Source organism: Balaenoptera ricei, chromosome 13 (genome assembly GCF_028023285.1).
Source record: "Balaenoptera ricei isolate mBalRic1 chromosome 13, mBalRic1.hap2, whole genome shotgun sequence".
Taxonomy (NCBI): Eukaryota; Metazoa; Chordata; class Mammalia; order Artiodactyla; family Balaenopteridae; genus Balaenoptera; species Balaenoptera ricei.
Window position 1 is genome coordinate 91892115 of NC_082651.1, and position 19095 is coordinate 91911209.

Sequence of the window (19095 nt, forward strand, 5' to 3'; positions counted from 1 at the left end):
TAAAGAAAAGATCCATGCTCTACATTATTTATTCAGAAGCAACAGTAACTTTACTGTTTTTTAAAAAATGTGTCTTTTACTTAATTCTTATTGATCTGGGGGTTAACACAGTTTTCATTTTGTTTGGTTGCCATAACAAAGTGTTATGTCCCTGGTCACAAGTCTACAGTATGTCTTTCTTTGTAGTGCGACTGTGCTCTGATCGGATCGGCCTCATCAAGGAGTGTATTTGCCAGTCTCCGATGTGCTACAAGCAATCTACCAAACTGCTGGGCCTGGCTGAGCTGCTGAGGGTAGCAGGTAAGTTTTGAATGCTAAACTGCAGAGTACGGGTCTGTGTTATTCTCGACATCACCTAGGCAAACGTTGGAATATGTGCTTCTAGGTGTCCGAGCAGCTGCTTTCGGGCAAGGATTTGTCTTTCCTAGAAAGGTTGGCGTGTTATAAAACTGTGTACCTGTATTGGGCTGCTTGGACCTTCTGTTCTTCAAATGAGGGCAGGCTTATTTGGGGTGCCACGAAGTGGTTTCGAGGTCAGAAACAGAAGTCAGGGTTACCATTCATAACCAGAAAACTGAAAAGGAGGACCAGCCAGCCGTACCAGTTCAGCTTCAATGTTGACATTTGGTGTGATATTTTTGATCCTGAATTATTTCGTAGAAAAATGTGTGCCTTTACTATTTGGTCAGGTTTTCACATGTGTTATTTCATTTTCTGTTAAATGGTGTTGATGATATATTCTTCCTATTTTACGAGGGAAATTGAAGATCAGAGAAGTTAAGTATCTTGCTCAGCAGGGTTAAATAGCAGACCATGGCTTTCAAGAAAAGTCTTTCTGACTCTGCACTTCATGTTTTGCACTATTCTGCTTACCAATCTTTAAATACTTTTCTTTTGTATTTTTGACTTATCCAATATGTATCCCACCTGATGGACATCGTCAAGTGGGTCCTCATCTTCTCAAACAGATTTTAAATGTGCAGCTTAAATTTTTCAAATGGATCCAGCACAATTTTGTGACAGTTACCTTCCCGTTTCAACTAAAAGAATAAACACGAACCCCCTGCTGACTTGAAACACTAGTTATCTGTACTACACATGTCTGTCTGTTTGCTAAGTGGTCTTCCTTTGGGACACCATCCATCTCCCGGCCCATGTGATCCCGGGAGACTTGCCAATCAAGATGCTTTGCCACAGTTGTTGGCCACAATATTCTATCCACCAGCCAGTTCAGGGATGACCATGTGACTCAAACAGAACCAATCAAAATCTTTCCTGATGCTTGATACATAAACACAGGAAGACAGAGGCTCTTTCTTCCTTTCCAAATGAAAGTCATAAGGATACAACCTTGGGGATGCTGGCAGTCATTTATCTGATCAGTTTTCTGAAAATAAATCCATTTGAGAGAGAGAAAGAAAATACCCCAATGATATCCTACATGCCTCTGGGTCTAATCCTGCCTAAAGAGACTTCTAACCCCAGAATTCTTTTACTTAAATTGAGATAAATTCCATTTTTAGCTTAAAAAAAAGTAAAGGGGATTTTTGTTTATTTTGAGCTTTAAAAAATATATATTTAGTATATTTAGTGGACGCACTTATTAATGTTTTAAAATTTTTATGTGTAGAACTCCTCTTCTTAAGGCCTATAGTTTTAGTAAATTTTATTGTGTCAGTTGTCCTTCTCTAGCCTATCCAAAAGCGTAACACTAGCATCTTCACCTTTGGACTTGCAGCAGCCTGGGAAGGGTGCTGACACTGTGACTGGGGCCAGGCATCCATCGTGAGGCGTCTCAGATGGCTGCGGAGAAATTGGGTGTGGAGTCAGAAGACTGGTCCACTCCTGACTGTCCCGTTCATTTGCTAAATGACTCAAGCTTCAGTTTCTGCACCTGGAAAATAGGAATGACACCCCCCTTGCTTCACCTGCCAGATTATAAGAGACCCACACGAGTTAATGCATATAGAAGCACTTTGTAAACTTTGAAGCGCTCTGATCATCAGGGAAGAATTTCATAAGGATCCAGTTCATAGAAACGAATGAAGCAGTCAGGGATGCTGTCTGCATTTTCCATGTACCTGCCCACTAGGATTAATTTCCGTTTTTGTCTTTGTGGCGTTGACATAGAAACAGGAAGATCTGTGATCTTGGCAAACCTGCATTTATAATGGTATGAACATTCTTCTTCAGTCCTGCAGAGCACATTTATGTGGACCACATGGTGTTCAGACCGCTTTTCTTCATTGCAGCTATTTTAGTTCTCGTATTTGGAACCATCTCAACTTGGCCACCTCTATTTCACAAACTTTAATGTGGAATCTGTATTATAACTTCAGTGCAGTATCATTAAAAAATAAGACTAGTATCTACATTTCATTCAACATAGTGTTTTTATTGTGAGCCCCCTGAGTACACATAATAGCTAATACGTACCCGTGACTGCTGTGTGCCAGTTCCCTTCTGTGCCCTTTTAACGTACTAGCTCTTTGCTGTGCACAACAGCCTCTTATTAGCCACATTTTACAGATGGGGAAATAGAGACCTCAGAGAGCTAAAGTAATATCACTTTGTCAGGTACTTTGGATACAGGGTTCTGTTACACACCTGCTGCCCTCGGGGGATTTAGAATCTTAGAGGTCTGCGGAAGCAGTGAATTATGCTGCATCCTGGGGTGTGATGGTAGCACATGGCTTCTGTAAACAAATGTTATAGAACTTGAAGAAAGGCAATTCTAATATTTTGCTGGGGGTGGAGTGGTATTAAGGAAGGGATCACAGGCAGGTGACATGTATCTGAAGCTTATAGAATGTTATAGTTATTTATTGCTACTTTACAAACCACCCCCAAACTTAGTAGCTTAAAATAACAACAGTCACGTCTTTTTATCTCTCCCAGTTCTGGTGGTTGACTGGGCAGTTCAGGGTCTTTTATGAAATTGCAGTCAGATATAGCAGCTAGGGATGGGCTCATCTCAAAGCCTGCTTTATTCCCATGTCTGGCATCTGGGCTGAGAAGATTTTTTAAAAAACCGGGGAATGGAGTAGCTAGGGCTTTCTCTTCTCTGTGTGGTTTCTCCTTATTGACTTTCCTTATGGTGTTCTCAGACTACCCAGATTTCCTACGTGGCTGAGGGATCCCAGAGTCAGCATCCCAGCAGAAACCAGCAAAACTTCATGTCATTTTTCTGTAATTTAGCTTTGGAATTTGGGTAGCTTCATTTCCATTGTGTCTCATTCACAGAAGCAGTCACACAGGCCCTCCCAAGTTCAAGGGACATAGTTAAGTTGACTGGGCCTGGGTGATCTGCTCCTGAGCTGGCTTCCATAGCTGTTGGAAAAGGCCTCCGTTGCTCCCTGGCTGGTGGTGAGAGGCCTCAACTCCTTGCCCCGTGGAGCTCTCCATAGGGCTTCCTGAGTGTCCTTTTAACATGGCAATTCCTGGGTTTCTCCTAGAGCAGTTGATCTGTGAGAGAGCAGGGCGGATTCCATAATGCTTTTTATGACCAATCTTGTAAGTCACACACTGTCGTTTACAGCATGTTCTGTTTGTTAGAAGTAAATCACTAGTCAGCCCCCACTCAAGGGGAGAAGCATTAAGCTCCATCTTTAGAAGGGAGTATCAAAGAATTTGTGGACAAAGTTTAAATTATATTTCATATACTCAAGGCTTTGTCAGGCCACCATTAGTATTTTCTTCAGACTAAACATCTGGATCATTTTCTTTAATAGATTTCTAGTCTAGTCTGGCTATACTTCTGGCTGTTCTCCCTGTGAATTTTGTTTTGTTTGTAGGATTTTTCTAGACATCAGTCTTTTCAAGCCTACTTTTGCTTATGTTTTTCCTTTTAACCACCTGCTCAGATTGCCTGATATACAAATTAACTTTATCACAATGAAACTATAAAATTTAAGTCCATTTTACTTTGTGCTTAAGTTTTTTCCCCTTTTATTTGTCACTTATTAATTATAATTAGAACAGTCAAAGGGTAAAATTTTTAAATAAATAGGAAAAATATTTAAATTCCCTATTGGGAGGAAAACTTTTCCTCTACCCACTTAGATTGGAATGGCTGGTCTGGGGGTGAATACATACATACATACATACATATACATGTATTATTAGGGTATAGTTGATTTACAGTGTTGTGGTAGTTTCGCGTGTGCAGCAAAGTGATTGAGTTATACATGTACATATATTCATTCTTTTTCAGATTCTTTTCTCATATAGGTTGTCACAGAATATTGAGTAGAGTTCCTTGTGCTATACAGTAGGTCCTTGTTGGTTATCTATCTTATATATAGTAGTCAGTGTGTTTGTGTTTATCCCAGGCTTCTGATTTATCCCTCCTGTACCATGTTTCCCCTTTGGTAACCATAAGTTTGTTTTCGATATCTGTAAGTCTGTTTCTGTTTTGTAAATGAGTTCTTTTGTTTCCTTTTTTTAAAAATTAGATTCCACATATGAGTGATATCATATGATATTTGTTTTTCTGTGTCTGACTTCACTAAGTATGATAATCTCTAGGTCCATCCATGTTGCTGCAAATGGCATTATTTCATTCTTTATTATGGCTGAGTAATATTCCATTGTATATGTGTACCACATCTTCTTTATCCATTCCTCTTTTGATGGACATTTAAGTTGCTTCCATGTCCTGGCTATTGTAAATAGTGCTGCAGTGAACAATGGGGGTGCATGTATCCTTTCAGATTATGGTTTTCTCTGGATATATGCCCAGGAGTGGGATTGCTGGATCATATGGTAGTTCTATTTTTAGTTTTTTAAGGAGCCTCCATACTGTTCTCCATAGTGGTTGTACCAATTTACTTTCAGTCTGAGGCTGATATTAATCATTGATCACTTAGGAGACTGAGAGAGAATTCCATGATTAATAAATAGATTGGAAGTTCTAATTGGCCATGACCTTTTCTCCTATAATCTTATAAAAATCAGTCTAATCTCTGTTTTTTATTTTGGAATTAATTAGAAAGATAGTGTTAAGGAGCTCCTCTATCAATTGATACTGCCCAAATCAGTAAGTCATTTGCATGTGTTTACAGGTGAAGACCCAGAAGAAAGACGTGGACAGGTTCTAATCCTTCTAGTAGAGCAAGCACTTCGTTTCCATGACTACAAAGCTGCCAATGTGCATTGTCAGGAGCTGATGGCCACAGGTGAAGTAGATACTAAACACTTTGCTCATGTCCTCTTTACATGGTGAATAATGGAAGAGGTCTGTTTTGAAATCAGTTGGCCTAATCGGTAAGCCAACCACATTGTGTTCATAAGCCTTGAGAAATGTTTTGTGAGTACTGATAAGCATGTATTCCATGTGCTTGTATATTAATATAAATACTTTAATGGGCTCAAGGGTTATATTTTATCTGAGATATGGTTGCTTTCCATTCCATATTAAAAACAGGCTCATAATTTTAATGACAATTTAAAAATATTTTAATGCCTTTTTATGTATTTGTCATATAAAAGAAAATTTAAAAAATTTGAAGTATCTATAATTTGTGACTAAATTGTCAGTATTTCTATTCTTTAATTTTTTTAAGAGATAGCATAATGCTTTTCAAATTAATGTTGAGTAATTGGGAAGTAGTTTGCAACCCTAAAATTTTCCATATTGAAATTATAACTCAAGTCTCTGGAGGATAAGCAGGTTTTATTGTGGAATAATTTCTCTATTAAAGAATACATTCCCCAGAGGGGTAGGAAGTGATGTTGTCTTATTACAGGCTCTGTGCTAAATGATCTGCTTTTTGTAGCTGTGTCTGACTATGTGAAAACTCAAGCACATCTGTTTACCCCATTGTCTGTGCATTCCTAGTGAGTGGTTATGAATGTAGTGCTTCACTTCATGGTAACTCCTGGGGCTGTGCACTGATGATATGTATACTTTCTGTATGTATACTGTCAAAGGAAAAAAATATTCTGACACTTGTTACAAATGGTAAGGAAGACTTTATTCATGAATTTTGCAAGGCGGGGAGAGAACAGGTTCAACTCCAAATACAGAAAAGGCAGCTGGGAATTTACCACTGAGGAGCAGGTCGAGGCGGTCAACAATGGGTGAAAAGTGATAGCGATGAGACATCGAGAGTAGGGGGATTGGTACTAAACCGACTTAACAGGATTCTTGCTGATGGCAGGCCAGGGTGGTCAGATACCAAGGGTGAGAGATTCTCTCTGAACTGACTTGGCAGGATTCTTGATAAAACTGGGTTAAACAGGTTCAACAAGGACTGGGCCAAGGTATAGGCCTCCTTGAGAAGAGGGCTCAGAGAAGCCTGAATCAAGTTTTGTCAAGGAGAGAATCTGGCAATACATCTATGAAAATGTTGAAAACTCTGGGAAAAAGCTTAACGCTTTATAACTGCAGCATTAGAAAACTGGTTTCATGAAAGAACTGTGTTCTGTAATATTAACCTAGTGATTTTGCAACATTAAGTTCAGAATAATTATGGCATTCTGGATAATCATTGTTGTCTTAATTTATTACCGCTTACTTGGAGAGCTTTGTAATAATTTTATTCCTATAAGGATGGTACCTGGATTAATTTTGACTCTGTATATTTAGAAAAAAGGCCTACTTTCTAACTGGAATGCCTTCAAATAAGAATAAAAGTGCATTTTAAGAATTCACAGTATAAGCTTACATAGGATAAAACTCTGCTGGTTTCAGGGGCTGACTGTATTTTTGGCACTGTCCTTGGATCTCTATAAAGTGAATGATTCTGTGTAGCTCTCTATAATCATTTCTCTTTATCTAGGCTTTGCAGTGTATAAATACAGCTTTTAAATACAGGTTGTTTTTAAATAAAGATTGTTCAGTTCTTCTAACAACCCAATGAAGGAGGAATTATTATTATTATTGTCTTTTAGTGCTGAAGGATGTGTGTATGATACTTGGAACTTTCTCAGGCTCACACAGGTGCTTGGGCCATACCCTCAAGTCTTTCTGAATTCAGATACCCAGTCTTTTACTCAACATCAAAGCTCAGTAGATTATTTGTAGCATTGTCAGGTAATCTAAAATTTAACATAGTTTATTAGAAGAATTTGTCTGGAGCAACACTGAACTTTCTAGCCAATAAACTCACCTAATCTTTCTTTTCTAGTTTCAGATCCGTATGTGCTTCTGCTTATATAATAATATGCATCACTAATAACTGACTTTGCTTTGGTAACATAAGACCTAAGCAGAAAGCCGTTTCTCATGTTAGATTAAGGATTTTTTCTTCTAGTGAAAATCAGTTTGTTTTTTCTTGCCCTTTTTCCAGGTTATTCTAAAAGTTGGGATGTTTGTAGCCAGTTAGGACAATCAGAAGGTTACCAGGACTTGGCCACTCGTCAAGAGCTCATAGCTTTTGCTTTGACACATTGCCCTCCTAGCAGCATTGAACTTCTTTTGGCTGCCAGCAGCTCTCTGAAGACAGAAGTAAGTGTTCCCAATAAAGTAAGTGCTCCTGAACTGTATGAAGTATATTTTGTTGAGTCCGTGGATTTGGGATTTGTGCTCTTTTTTTTTCAGCACTATGAAAATTTTAATTTATGGAAGAAAATAGTCTGTCACTTATATGAAAAGGGATTCGAAGATGTTAGGATATAAATTAGTGTTGTTGGCTTTATTACAGTAAAGAAGAAAGGGTACAGGTATGAGAAAAAAAGAAAGTATATTAGGAAATAAATTATTGAATATAATGGGGAAAGGTCGTGCTGTCAAGAATAAAATATATAAGAAGTGGTCCTGTACAATATATTTGAAACCATATGAATTAAAACCAGTGATGGCACCATCCGCTTAGAAGTCCTCTGGAAATGGCAGGATATGGGCTTTGGTTAGAGAGAAGCTGAATTTCCTAAAATTCACAGGCTAAATCTGTGTCAGGGGGGATGGTGCTCTGGTTTGGAAATACAGTACTGTTAAATGCTGTTAAATACATGAAGAGATTCTGGAAATCACATTTTCGTCTCATGGTCATTTATTACATTGTATATCAGGTTTTTCACACTTGATTCTGATCCTGAAACTGTGGTTGCATCCTTGTGAAGGTGTTCATGAAGTCCCATAGTAAGCCTGTTACCACAAAGCAGTCATTAGGAAATAGTGTTGGTTTTTTTTTTCCTCAAAAGAGTACTTTTTAAATTTCAAGGCTACATTGTAAAATGAGGCAAATTTTAAAACAATTGTTCTTTTTTCAGATTCTTTATCAAAGAGTGAATTTCCAAATCCATCCAGAAGGAGGAGAGAGTATCAGTGTGTCACCATTGATGAGTAAAGTGCTACAAGAGGTGAGTCAGGGTGAGAGGGAGGAGTTTGAAAGGTGGTTGTGAGAGGAACGAAACAGTCGCCTTACTCTGTGTGTGTGTGTGTGTGTGTGTGAAGACTGTTCTTTTAAACTTTTTTTGTGTGTGAAATAGAACATATAGAAAAATACACAAAACAAAGATGTCCAAGTATCATAAAGTATCATAAAGAAAACATCCATGAAACCATCACATAGATGAAGAAATAGCTCATGACAGGCCTTCCACAGGTCCCCTCAAGCCCTTCTAACTCTTCTCTCTCCTTCCAGAGATCCTGACTCATCCCAATAACTAGATCCATGTGCGTTTTGTTCTTGTGTTAAAACAACTTTAAAACCTATCACACCCCTCCCAGTATGATAGTTTAATTTTCCCCGTTTTTGTACTTTATGGAAATAGTTACACTCAATATTATGTTTGTGAGATCCGTCCATGCTATTATATGTGTTGTAGTTGACTCATTGTTACTGCTGTATAGAAATTTATTGCTATATGCATATATTCCAGTTTATCGTTTCTAATGTTGACTGACATTGGTTTGTTTTCAGTTTTGGTTCCTAAAAATAATGCTGCGTCATCATTCTGTATGTGTTTCTAGTGCACACGTGCAGACCTTTCTCTCTGGCGTGGACCTACCTAGCCCTGGAAGTCTGCATTATTAGATAAATGTGTACGTTCAACCTCAGTCGATAATCCCAAATAATTTTCTAAAGGGGTTTTACCCGTTGCACTCTCAACAGCAGTGTCTGGGATTGCCATTTGCTCCAATCCAGCACCTTGGCATGGGTGGTTTTCTAAATTTTACCAATTCTCTTAAGTGTTTAGTGACAGCTTTTTGTGATTTTGATTTGCATTTTCCTGATTACTAATGAGATGGACTTATCTCAGGAGAGGTCCTCTTTAGTGAAGTTCCTATTCAGTTCTCTTGTCCATTTTCTATTGAATTTTAATCCCTTTTCCCTTTCCTCATTGAAATTCTTATGAATAAAATTTGTCTGGACCCATTAAGTATGTATGAGTCTCAGGAGAGTTCATCCTGGGAGAGGAAGGAGGAAGCATGTACTCACTGAAACCTCCCTCTTGTTGGTCAGCCTTTGCTCCATGGAATTTAACTTTTTATGACTATTTGTAGCAACATAGAATTGGCACTTTTTTAGGTCAAAGACAGTAGCTATTTCTGATATTCTAACTAGATAAATTTAGAGATGATAATCCTCTTTATAGATTGGTTTCCACAGGATTCCTTTAAATGGTAAGCTTCACTTTCAAAGTGTAAAATGTCATTCATTTTTCTAGTAACTATTTTGGAAGACATCTGTTGTGATAAGTGAGCTACACCTAATCTTTTTTTTTGTTTTTATGTGTTTTTTGTTTGTTTGTTTGCCTTATATTTCCATACATTGACTTAATTTTTAATTTTTTTTGAGATATAGTTGATGTATAATATTATGTAATATAAGGCAAAAAATAGTGATTGACAATTTTTAAAGGTTATACTCTATTTATAGTTATTATTAAATATTGGCTATACTCCCAGTGCTATATAATATATCTTTGTAGCTTATTTATTTTATACCTAATAGTTAGTACCTCTTAATCCATTACCTTTATATTCCCCTCCCCCTGCTCTCTCCTCACTCATAACCACTAGTTTTTTCTCTATACCTGTGAGTCTGTTTCCTTTTTGTTATATTTATTAGTTTGTTGTATTTTTTAGATTCCACATATAAGTGATATCATGCAGTATTTGTCCTCCTCTGACTTATTTCATTTAGCATAATGCCCTCCAAGTCCACCCATGTTGTTGCAAATGGCAGAATTCCATTCCTTTTTATGACTGAGTAGTATCCATTGTGTGTGTGTGTGTGTGTGTGTGTGTGTGTGTGAACACACCACATCTTCTTTATAAATTGGCTGTATCCATCTTGCCGAACTCACCTGTAGTTGTATACTGTGTAGTTACTTTTAGAACTCTGGTACAAAGCTTCAATTGTGGAATCTATTAATAGAGTTAGGGAATAGTTAGCTTTGCCTACAGTGGAATATGTACAATTACTTCATTTCCATAATTCATTCTTTTATACGAAAATTCAGTTTGACAAACATTTATTGAATACACATGTGCATCCCCAGTTCAGTGCTAAGTGATCTCAGGATCTCAAAGAAGTTTGTAATGTGATTTTTGGCCCTTAAGGATTTTTCTCCTAGTCCTCCTGTAGGGGTGACTCCGGGACAGCACTGACCAATAGAATTTTCTACAGTGAGGGAAATATTCTGTATCTCCACCGTCCAGTGTGGTAGCCACTAGTCACATGTAGCTATTGAGTACATGGAATAAAGGTAGTGCAACTAAGGAATCAAATTTAAAATTTTTTTGATTTTATTTAAGTTAATTTTACTAGCCACACAAGGCTCCTGGGTACCAGACTGGAGATCACCGTTCTAGAAGGTGAGCTATTCAGAGGGGGGTTGTGTTCTGCAGTCAACACTGCAGATAGTGGACTTTTTTTTGTTACTGTTGTTACACTCTCTTTGAACTGAAGTCATAGCATTTTCCAGGGGCCTGGAGTGGTGTAGGTGCATTTTGTCCTTTGGCGTGTTTTGACTTGTTGTATTGATTAGTTTCTGTTCGGTTTTCTCTTACTGGATATGAAAGCACATTAAATTCTATGGTGTTTTCTCCATGGGATTCAAAACAGTTCTTATATTGGGGAGTTGGCAAATTTTACCATTTTTCAAGGTCCAATGGAAGACCTGCTTTTCATGAGATCTTTATCCCCATTTTTGTACCTTTTGAACCTCTGATCCTTCCCCACTTGTTCAGCCGTATCACCCACTGTCTCTACAGCCTCCTCTCTTTTCATGCCTTCCAAACACGTGCTGTGTTCCAGTCACACTGAAGTTACCCCATTCTCGGAGTAGGCTCTCTCACAGCTTTGGTGTTATTTAGGGTTCTCTTTGCCTGTCCTGCCCTTCTTGTCTTGTGCTCTTGTCATCTTCCTGCCCTCTTGATCCCATCTAAGCTGTCGTTTTCTTTATCAAGCTTTCCTGAGTCCCCATTGTTCCCTCTTTCATATCCCCCAAGCATCTCACATCATTGTATCAGCACGTGTGTGGTACGGTTTGGTTTGCGTGGTACGGTTTGGTATGTGTGGCAATGGGAAGTATGTCATTTACCTTTGTACTCTCTCCATGGAGTGCTTGTCACAGAGTGACTTCCTAGTAAATGTTTAATAAAGCTAATTTGGAAACTCCCACTGCAAAAAGATTAGTGTGTGGTAAAAATGAATTAGTAGATTTTAGCCTAAAAATATAGGGAATTTCCAGTTTAACTCATACGTGTGTGCTCTGGTTGCCATTGAGGTCCTGTTGTATTTCGGCCACTGTAAGGGGAGTATCATTTCTCTGTTTAGTAGAGAATTGCACCACGTTTTTGCTGAGTTCAGCTCCATAAGCTTATTCTGAATCCCCATCCTTCTTTATAGAATCCATGAAAAGCCTTTTGTGACTTTCGGGTTTCCTATTTTCTGCTTCTCTGATGAATTAGAAAGTGTCAGCCCGGCCCCTTGGTAGCCTCTTTGGAGTAGAGCCTGCTGTGTCACCAGAAGTGGGCACTTACTGCTCCATTAAAATTCCTTCAGTAAACGTAGGAGGCCGCCAGCAGTCCTCCACAGGAGCCATTGAGCGAGGAAAAGGAATTCTTCCCAAATGATTGTCTGTTTTTGTCTTTTTTTTTTTAGCGCCTTAAAAGCTTTCCGGTCTTCCTTTTTCCTCTTCCAACAAGCTGTAATAGATCTAGATCTCATGAAGTGCTAATCCAAGCCCTCAGTGAACACATGATGGCTTTGATTCATGAAGCACATTTCAGAATATTATAGCTACTATTATTAGATTAAAATGCAGTGCTTAGCCATAAGATGCCGTGTGTTACGCATTAACAGTAGATGTAATAACCACATTAAATTATAACTCATAAATGAGAGCTGACTGTATATGTAATCTGCTTAATGCCCAAGACTTTTATTACTCAGTTGTGAAAATAATGATTTTTACTTATGTATCCAAGCAAAGAAAAGATGTTAAGTGCTGTTCTGTTGCATTTGCATTAGTACAAGTGGAGCATACAAGTTCGAAGATATTGGCTGTTGTCCCGGTGAACAAGATATTTGTTTTTAAATAGAACCAAATGCATAATTTGTGAATAACTACCAAATCAGAGATTTCTAGTTTCTTATTAATGTTGGTTATTGTGTTTTTTTAGATGTAACAGTATTCCACCACTTAGAGTGTATTAACATTTTGTTTAGTTAGTATTAGTTATATCACGTAGCCAATAGTGTTTTCCCCAGATAAATCTAATTAGAGTTGGAAATGGATAATATACAAGGTTCCCATTAAAAAATCATTTTCACTGTGGGAATTCTTGTTATGAACGTTTTAAGTGGCTACAGATTTATACAACTGGACTAATTAATGTTTAGAATTGAGGCATGGGCTAAGCATAGAGCTATTTTGAATTTATAAATGGATTATTTAGAAATACTGAAATAAAAGCAAGCAAATGGCAGTTGTATTTCAGTACCACGGACAACCCTTTCTTTTCCCCTTCACCAGTTGATGGACGTTTAAGTTGTTTGCACTCTTTAGCTATCATGAATAATGCTGCTGTGAACATTGGTATACAAGTCTTTGTATGGAAATATGTTTTGATTTCTCATGTAGGTATCTGGGAGTGGAACTGAAGGATTGTATGGTGTATATGTGTTAAATATTGGAAGAAATTGCCAAATTGTTTTCCAAAGTGGCTGCACCAGGAAGTATTAAGGTTCCAGTTTCTTCATATCCTTGCTAACACTTATTCTTAACTGGCTTTTTGCTTAAAGCAATTCTTATAGGTGTGTGTGGTATCTCATTATCATTTTGGTATGTGTTTCCAAATAACTAATGATAATGAGCATATTTTCATGTGCTTATTGGCCATTTCTACACCTTCTTTGGTGAAATGGCTATAAATATATTCCCCATTTTTTAACTGTATTGTCATCTCCTTACTAAGTCATAAGAGTTTTTGCTGTTGTTGTTTTTAAACTCTTGGATACAAGTTGTTGGATGTGTGTTTTGAAAATATTTTTCTCTCAGTGTGTGATTTGACTTTTTACTTTAACGGTGACTTTTGACTTTCTTAACAGTGACTTTTGAAGTGCAAAAGCTTTTAATATTGCTGAAGTCCAGTTTATTAACATTTTCTTTTATTGCTTGTGCTTTTGGTGTTGTATCTAAGAAATCTGTGCCTAACTTAAGGTTGTGAAGATTTACTCCTGTGCTTTTTTCCTAAGAGTTTTATAGTTTTAGCTTTTATATTTATTGATAAATAAGTAATAATGAACCACTTTTTGTATGAGATCAAAGTATAGGCTTGAGGAATATCCACATACAGAAAGATGGATTCGAACTTTACCTCATATCGTAAACAAAAAAATGGACTTGATAGGATCATATTTGTTTTTTCTTTTATGTGATATCTTGTTCCTTCTTAAAGGATTTTAAATCTTATATTGCACAAAGATACACATTAATATTATGAAGTTTAAAATGATTTCATCTGAACTGGATTTTTGTTAAAATTATTGCCTTAGTAATTTTCATTTTTCCAGATGTTTTGAAATTTTGGTTTGCAAGCTTGTTTTGAGCCCTCCCATTCAGTTTAATTTTTTTTTTTTTTTTTGGCCATGCAGCGCGGCATGTGAGATCTTAGTTCCCTGACCAGAGATCAAACCCGTGTCCCCCTGCAGTGGAATCATAGAGTCTTAACCACTGGACCGCCAGGAAAGTCCTCATTCAGTTTAATCTTTATTTCCCTAGACCCTCCTTAAGGATTCTGTAGTTTTGTGGTTTCCTCCTTTCTAATCCCTTGGTGCTTCAGTCCAGAACCACATCCTAGAGTAGCTTTTCACTTGGGACTCCCTCCCCCTGTACTAGTGAGGATGTGAGAAATACAGACATGGAACCAGTGATGGTTTGGCCCAGTTCCTTTGGGCTCTGATTCTAGTTCTCTGCCTCCATCGGCCCACAGCTTCATGAAATAAATATAAATACATAACCCCAGGCAGTGAGCCAGGCTGAAGTTCTCCCTCTTACAGGGAATCCTTTGAATTCCCAGTTCTTCTCTGAGAAAGAGGACCTGGCAGCCATTGCCAGCATCTGAATTCTGAGCCCCCAAATGTTGAACTCTATAAAGTTGAGTGTCTCTTACCTCTTTTTTCTATTATTCTCAGTATTTTGGAGCATGGTGAACATATTGCAACATAATTCATGACTCCATCTTGACTGGAATGTGTAATGTTTTCTTTAATTACAAATATAGTACAGGCTTCTATTTTAACAATCTGCTTATAGGGATTGTTAGGAATTCAGATAATATAGGAGTTCAGATAATCAATATAATCTGGCATACTTTATTTCTTGAAAGTGAAAAAAAAAAAAGATACGTGAAACACTTATGAAAAAATACCGACATCTGTTAATTTTTGATAAGACGTACATGTATATTTGTGGTAACTTTGGTCTTTCTGATTTTTTTAAAATATAAAAATAATCAATAATATATTGATACGTAAGTTCTCTCTCTCTCCCCATTCTATGTATCCCACTGCTCAGAGGTAAACATTTTAAAGTTTATATATATCTTTCCAGACTTTTTCTGAGCATAGACAGATTTTCTGTATAGCTCTCCTCTGTCTCCTGGAGGACTATTATTTTATTCTTTAAACTAAAATGGATTTGTACTGCATATATTATTTTGGAGCTTGCTTTTTTTCATATAATGATATGTGTCATGGACATCTGACCTTGTCATTGCATATAGACCATTTATGTCATGGTGTAACAGTGGTCCCTGAATATGTATATAGCATGATTTATTTATCTTTTCCTTTGCTTTTCAACTTTTGGATTGGGCCCAGTTTTCCTCTATTTTGGACTGAACTGCACTGAGCATGTTATGTACACATCTTTGCATATTCATGCTAGTATTGCCCTGGGATAAAATGGGAGAAATGGGCTCCTGAGAGAGACAGTTGCCTGTTTCTTGCGGTCTGTCCTCCATAGCATTGTGTAAGTGCTGCCTAAAAAATTGGGCATGGAAAAAGAAAATAAAAATATACTCCATATACCTCTATTTTTCCTAACTACAGTTCTCTTAATCTGGATCCAAGAATGCTAGAAGATTCAAAAAGGGTTCAGTCCCTAAAGCCCCTGAAATAGTGTGTCAAATTTGTTGTGTTAGTATGTGTCTGTTTGTGACTTTGTGTGTTCATGTATGTACACATGCATGTGCATTCAGTTTTCTGGGGAAAGCAGTTACAGCTTTCATTAGAAATGTATAGTGGGCTATGACTCCCAAAGATGAGAACATCTAAACTGTAGCCTGGCCTGTTAATTAGCAGATGAACTGAAGCAGAGTCAGACTTTAGAGTGATATACAACACGGGGTATTTTTCTACTGCTTCTTCTCATAAATAGTTCCAGAAGTAGTATCACCAGTAATAAGGGTTGCGTTCTTAATATTTCGAATTCAGGATGAAATTTGCTATAAGTAAGTGTTAGGTGCAGGGAAGTACTTTGGATTATTTACAGATACATTGGAGGAGAGAGGGTAGTGGCTGGGCTCAGTTTGAGCTCTGTTTGTGATCCTTACCTAGGTTATGGGTACCACCAGCTCAGTTCTCAGTTGGCAAACAGGTTTCTCAGAAATTAGCCCTCAAATTACCAGATACCAGGGAGAGCAGCTCCTAAATAGATTACTATAGTAATTGATCAACAAGAATTGTTTCTGTAAGCCACGCTTGATGTATGGAACTGTCCTTGTTCTTGTGAACCTGTTTGGTTATGTTGTCTATTGTAGGACTTGGAAAATATTATTAGTGCTTAGGAAGTTAACCTTTGAGCTGTGTAACACTTGACATTAATGAGATTTCATGTTAAATTTTATGCTGGGAGTTGTTGACTTGGTTTGGGGGATTAATCTATTTCTGCTGTTATACACTCTAAATTAATTAGCAGTGTGCAACCATGAATATAAAAATTGCCAGTAGTAATCATTTCAGGAGTAAATTTTGCCTAACCTCTTTTTGCTTTCCCTGTTACATGGAGTTGAAAGAAAACTGTTTTCCTCATTAATGCCTCTGGTTACACTATAATCTTGGTAGACTGCCCCCAAATTAAATGCTTCTTCTGCAGTCTAAATGAGCCTTTTATTTTACTTTCTCTTTTGTAATTCTTATAAGGGAGGAATCTCTCACAGAAAATCCTTTTATCATGTACATTTCTGTGCATTGGAATTTCATTTATCTTCTGAAACAAACTTTTCAGTTTCCATGTTTAAAACTTTCTATCTTGAGTTAGCCAATCCATATGAACAGAGTAAAGTTGAGGTTTATTTTATGAAATGGAATAATTGTTTTATAGCCTGTAGTTTTTGGTATTTTTCAGTTGATTTGATTTTCCTCTGAACGAAGTTGTATCCTGCTTAAGTGCCCTATTTCTTACCATGTTTATATTTTTAGTTCTATACTTGGATTAGTTGATAACATTCAAATCATTCAGTATGCCCTCTCAATTAAGAAGATTCTAAAGATGGACCAGAATTGAAAATGTGACATGAAATCTTATTTGAATAACATTTAGCTACTGTAGGCATAACATATTAGGGTTTAGAAAATGTTTCTTCAAACATTTAAATAGTACAGTAAAATCAGACTTCTTATTCATATCTAGAGATACAAACAATAGATTAGGAATTTTCACATACCCTGAGCATTTAGTAATGAATAAACATGGTCTCTGCCCTTGAAAAACTACTGTCTAGGTGAGAAGACAGACAGAAAAATCATAATGTCAGTATATTATGATATGTGCATTAAAAGTATGCATATAATGCTATGAGTGCAAAGTACACTGTCTTAACAGGATTTTACTGACAGCAAAAATGCCACATTTCAAGGAAAATATAGAGGAACTTCTTTGCAGCCTTGGAGTAGGAAAAGACTTCTTGCAAAAAATACTAATCATAAAGTTAAAAAACTGATAAATTGGACTAATTTAGAAGTTTAAAAACTTCTTTTAATCAAGACACTGTTAAGGCAATGAAAAAATAATCTGCAGAATAATAGAAGATATTCATAATTCATATATCTAATAAGGGCTATGTATCCAGAATATATAAAAAAACTCCTGCAAATGCATAAGAAAGACAGACAACCAACAGAAAAATGGGCAGAAGACTTGAACAGGCACTTCACAAAGGAGGACATTCAAATGACCAATAAATACAGGAAAAAGTATCCAACTTCATTAGTCATGGAGAGATGCAAATTAAAACCATAAAGAAGTCCCGTCATATACTCACGAGAACTGCTAAAATGAAAAAGACAAGAGATACCATGTGTTGGATATGGTGCAACCAGAACTCTTATAATTGCTGGTTAGAGTATGAATTGGTATAATCATTTTAGAAAGTGTTTGGCACTATTTACTAAGTTTGGGCATTTGCACACTCTATAGCAGTTCCACTACTAGGTATATACCCAGAAATGCAAATGTTCACCAAAAGATAATTACTAGCATGTTCAGGGCAGCACTATTGCTGTTAGGTCCAAATTAGAGAGTACCCAACTGCTCATCAATAGAAGGAAGGATAAATAAGTTCTGATTTATTCACACAAAGCAGTAGTATTACATTAGCAATGTAATAGTGTTACACTAACAATGAGTTGGACAATCTTCAACTACTCACAAGAGTATGAATGTATTTATGTTGCATGAAAGAAATCAGACACAAAGAGTACATGATTCCATTCATATAAAGTATAAAAATAGGCAGATTTAATTTATGCTGCTGGAAGTCAGGAAAGTGTTTATCTTGGCAGTGATGGTGGCTGGAAGAGAGCACAGGAGGGGGTGTATCTGGGTAACTGCTGGTGTGCTGTTTCTCAGCCTCGGTGCTGGTTACATGGGTAACTGCTGGTGTGCTGTTTCTCAGCCTCGGTGCTGGTTACATGGGTAACTGCTGGTGTGCTGTTTCTCAGCCTCGGTGCTGGTTACATGGGTAACTGCTGGTGTGCTGTTTCTCAGCCTCGGTGCTGGTTACATGGGTGTGTTAAAACTTATCAAGCTGTACTCTTAAATGTATGCATTTTAAAATATATCTTATACTTCACTGAAAAGATTTTTAAAGAAAGATCCCTATGCCTGGATTAAGGACAGGAAGGGAGAAGACATGCTGGCAGTATTGTCTGTGCATCATGGGATTGTGAATAAATATTATGTCTTTTTTCCCTATTCTTTTAAATTTTTCAAACCACCTTTATCAGATTGTGGTAGTTTTATAATGCAGAAGAATAAATTAACTTAAATAAATACGCTTGCTTGTGTGTAACATATTGCCAGTGGGTGAAACCCCTGCAGAGAGCAAGTGGACCGCATGTCTGGAGAGCCAGACCTGGTTGAGAAGAGAGGAGACACCGCCGGCCAGTTGTCTATGGGCGGCATATTCAACTTGATTCGTCTGCAGTTTACTTTCGTCTCAAATGGTATTCCAGTACCCACTCAGCAGTGCTATTGTAAGTTTAGGAATGACCATTGAAGCACCTTGCTCAGTACCTGGCACATAGTTAGCATTTGATAAACGGTAGCCATTATGATTCTTATATATTATAAACAAGAGTCTTAGACGGTACTCTCGGTAAATAATGTGTCTAGATCTCCCTTATTACTTTT

At 37.2% G+C, this 19095-nt stretch overlaps 1 protein-coding gene across 5 annotated transcripts in view; it reads left to right on the plus strand.

The window, feature by feature from the left end:
• The window catches only part of NBAS (NBAS subunit of NRZ tethering complex), a 341753-nt gene that overhangs the window by 176618 nt on the left and 146040 nt on the right, over positions 1-19095 (plus strand). For all 5 annotated transcript variants that reach the window (XM_059942180.1, XM_059942182.1, XM_059942181.1 and 2 more), the window contains 4 exons: positions 187-300; positions 5064-5177; positions 7293-7450; positions 8215-8304. In XM_059942180.1, the coding sequence (XP_059798163.1) occupies positions 187-300; positions 5064-5177; positions 7293-7450; positions 8215-8304 (476 nt within the window). The remainder of the gene's footprint in view (positions 1-186; positions 301-5063; positions 5178-7292; positions 7451-8214; positions 8305-19095) is intronic.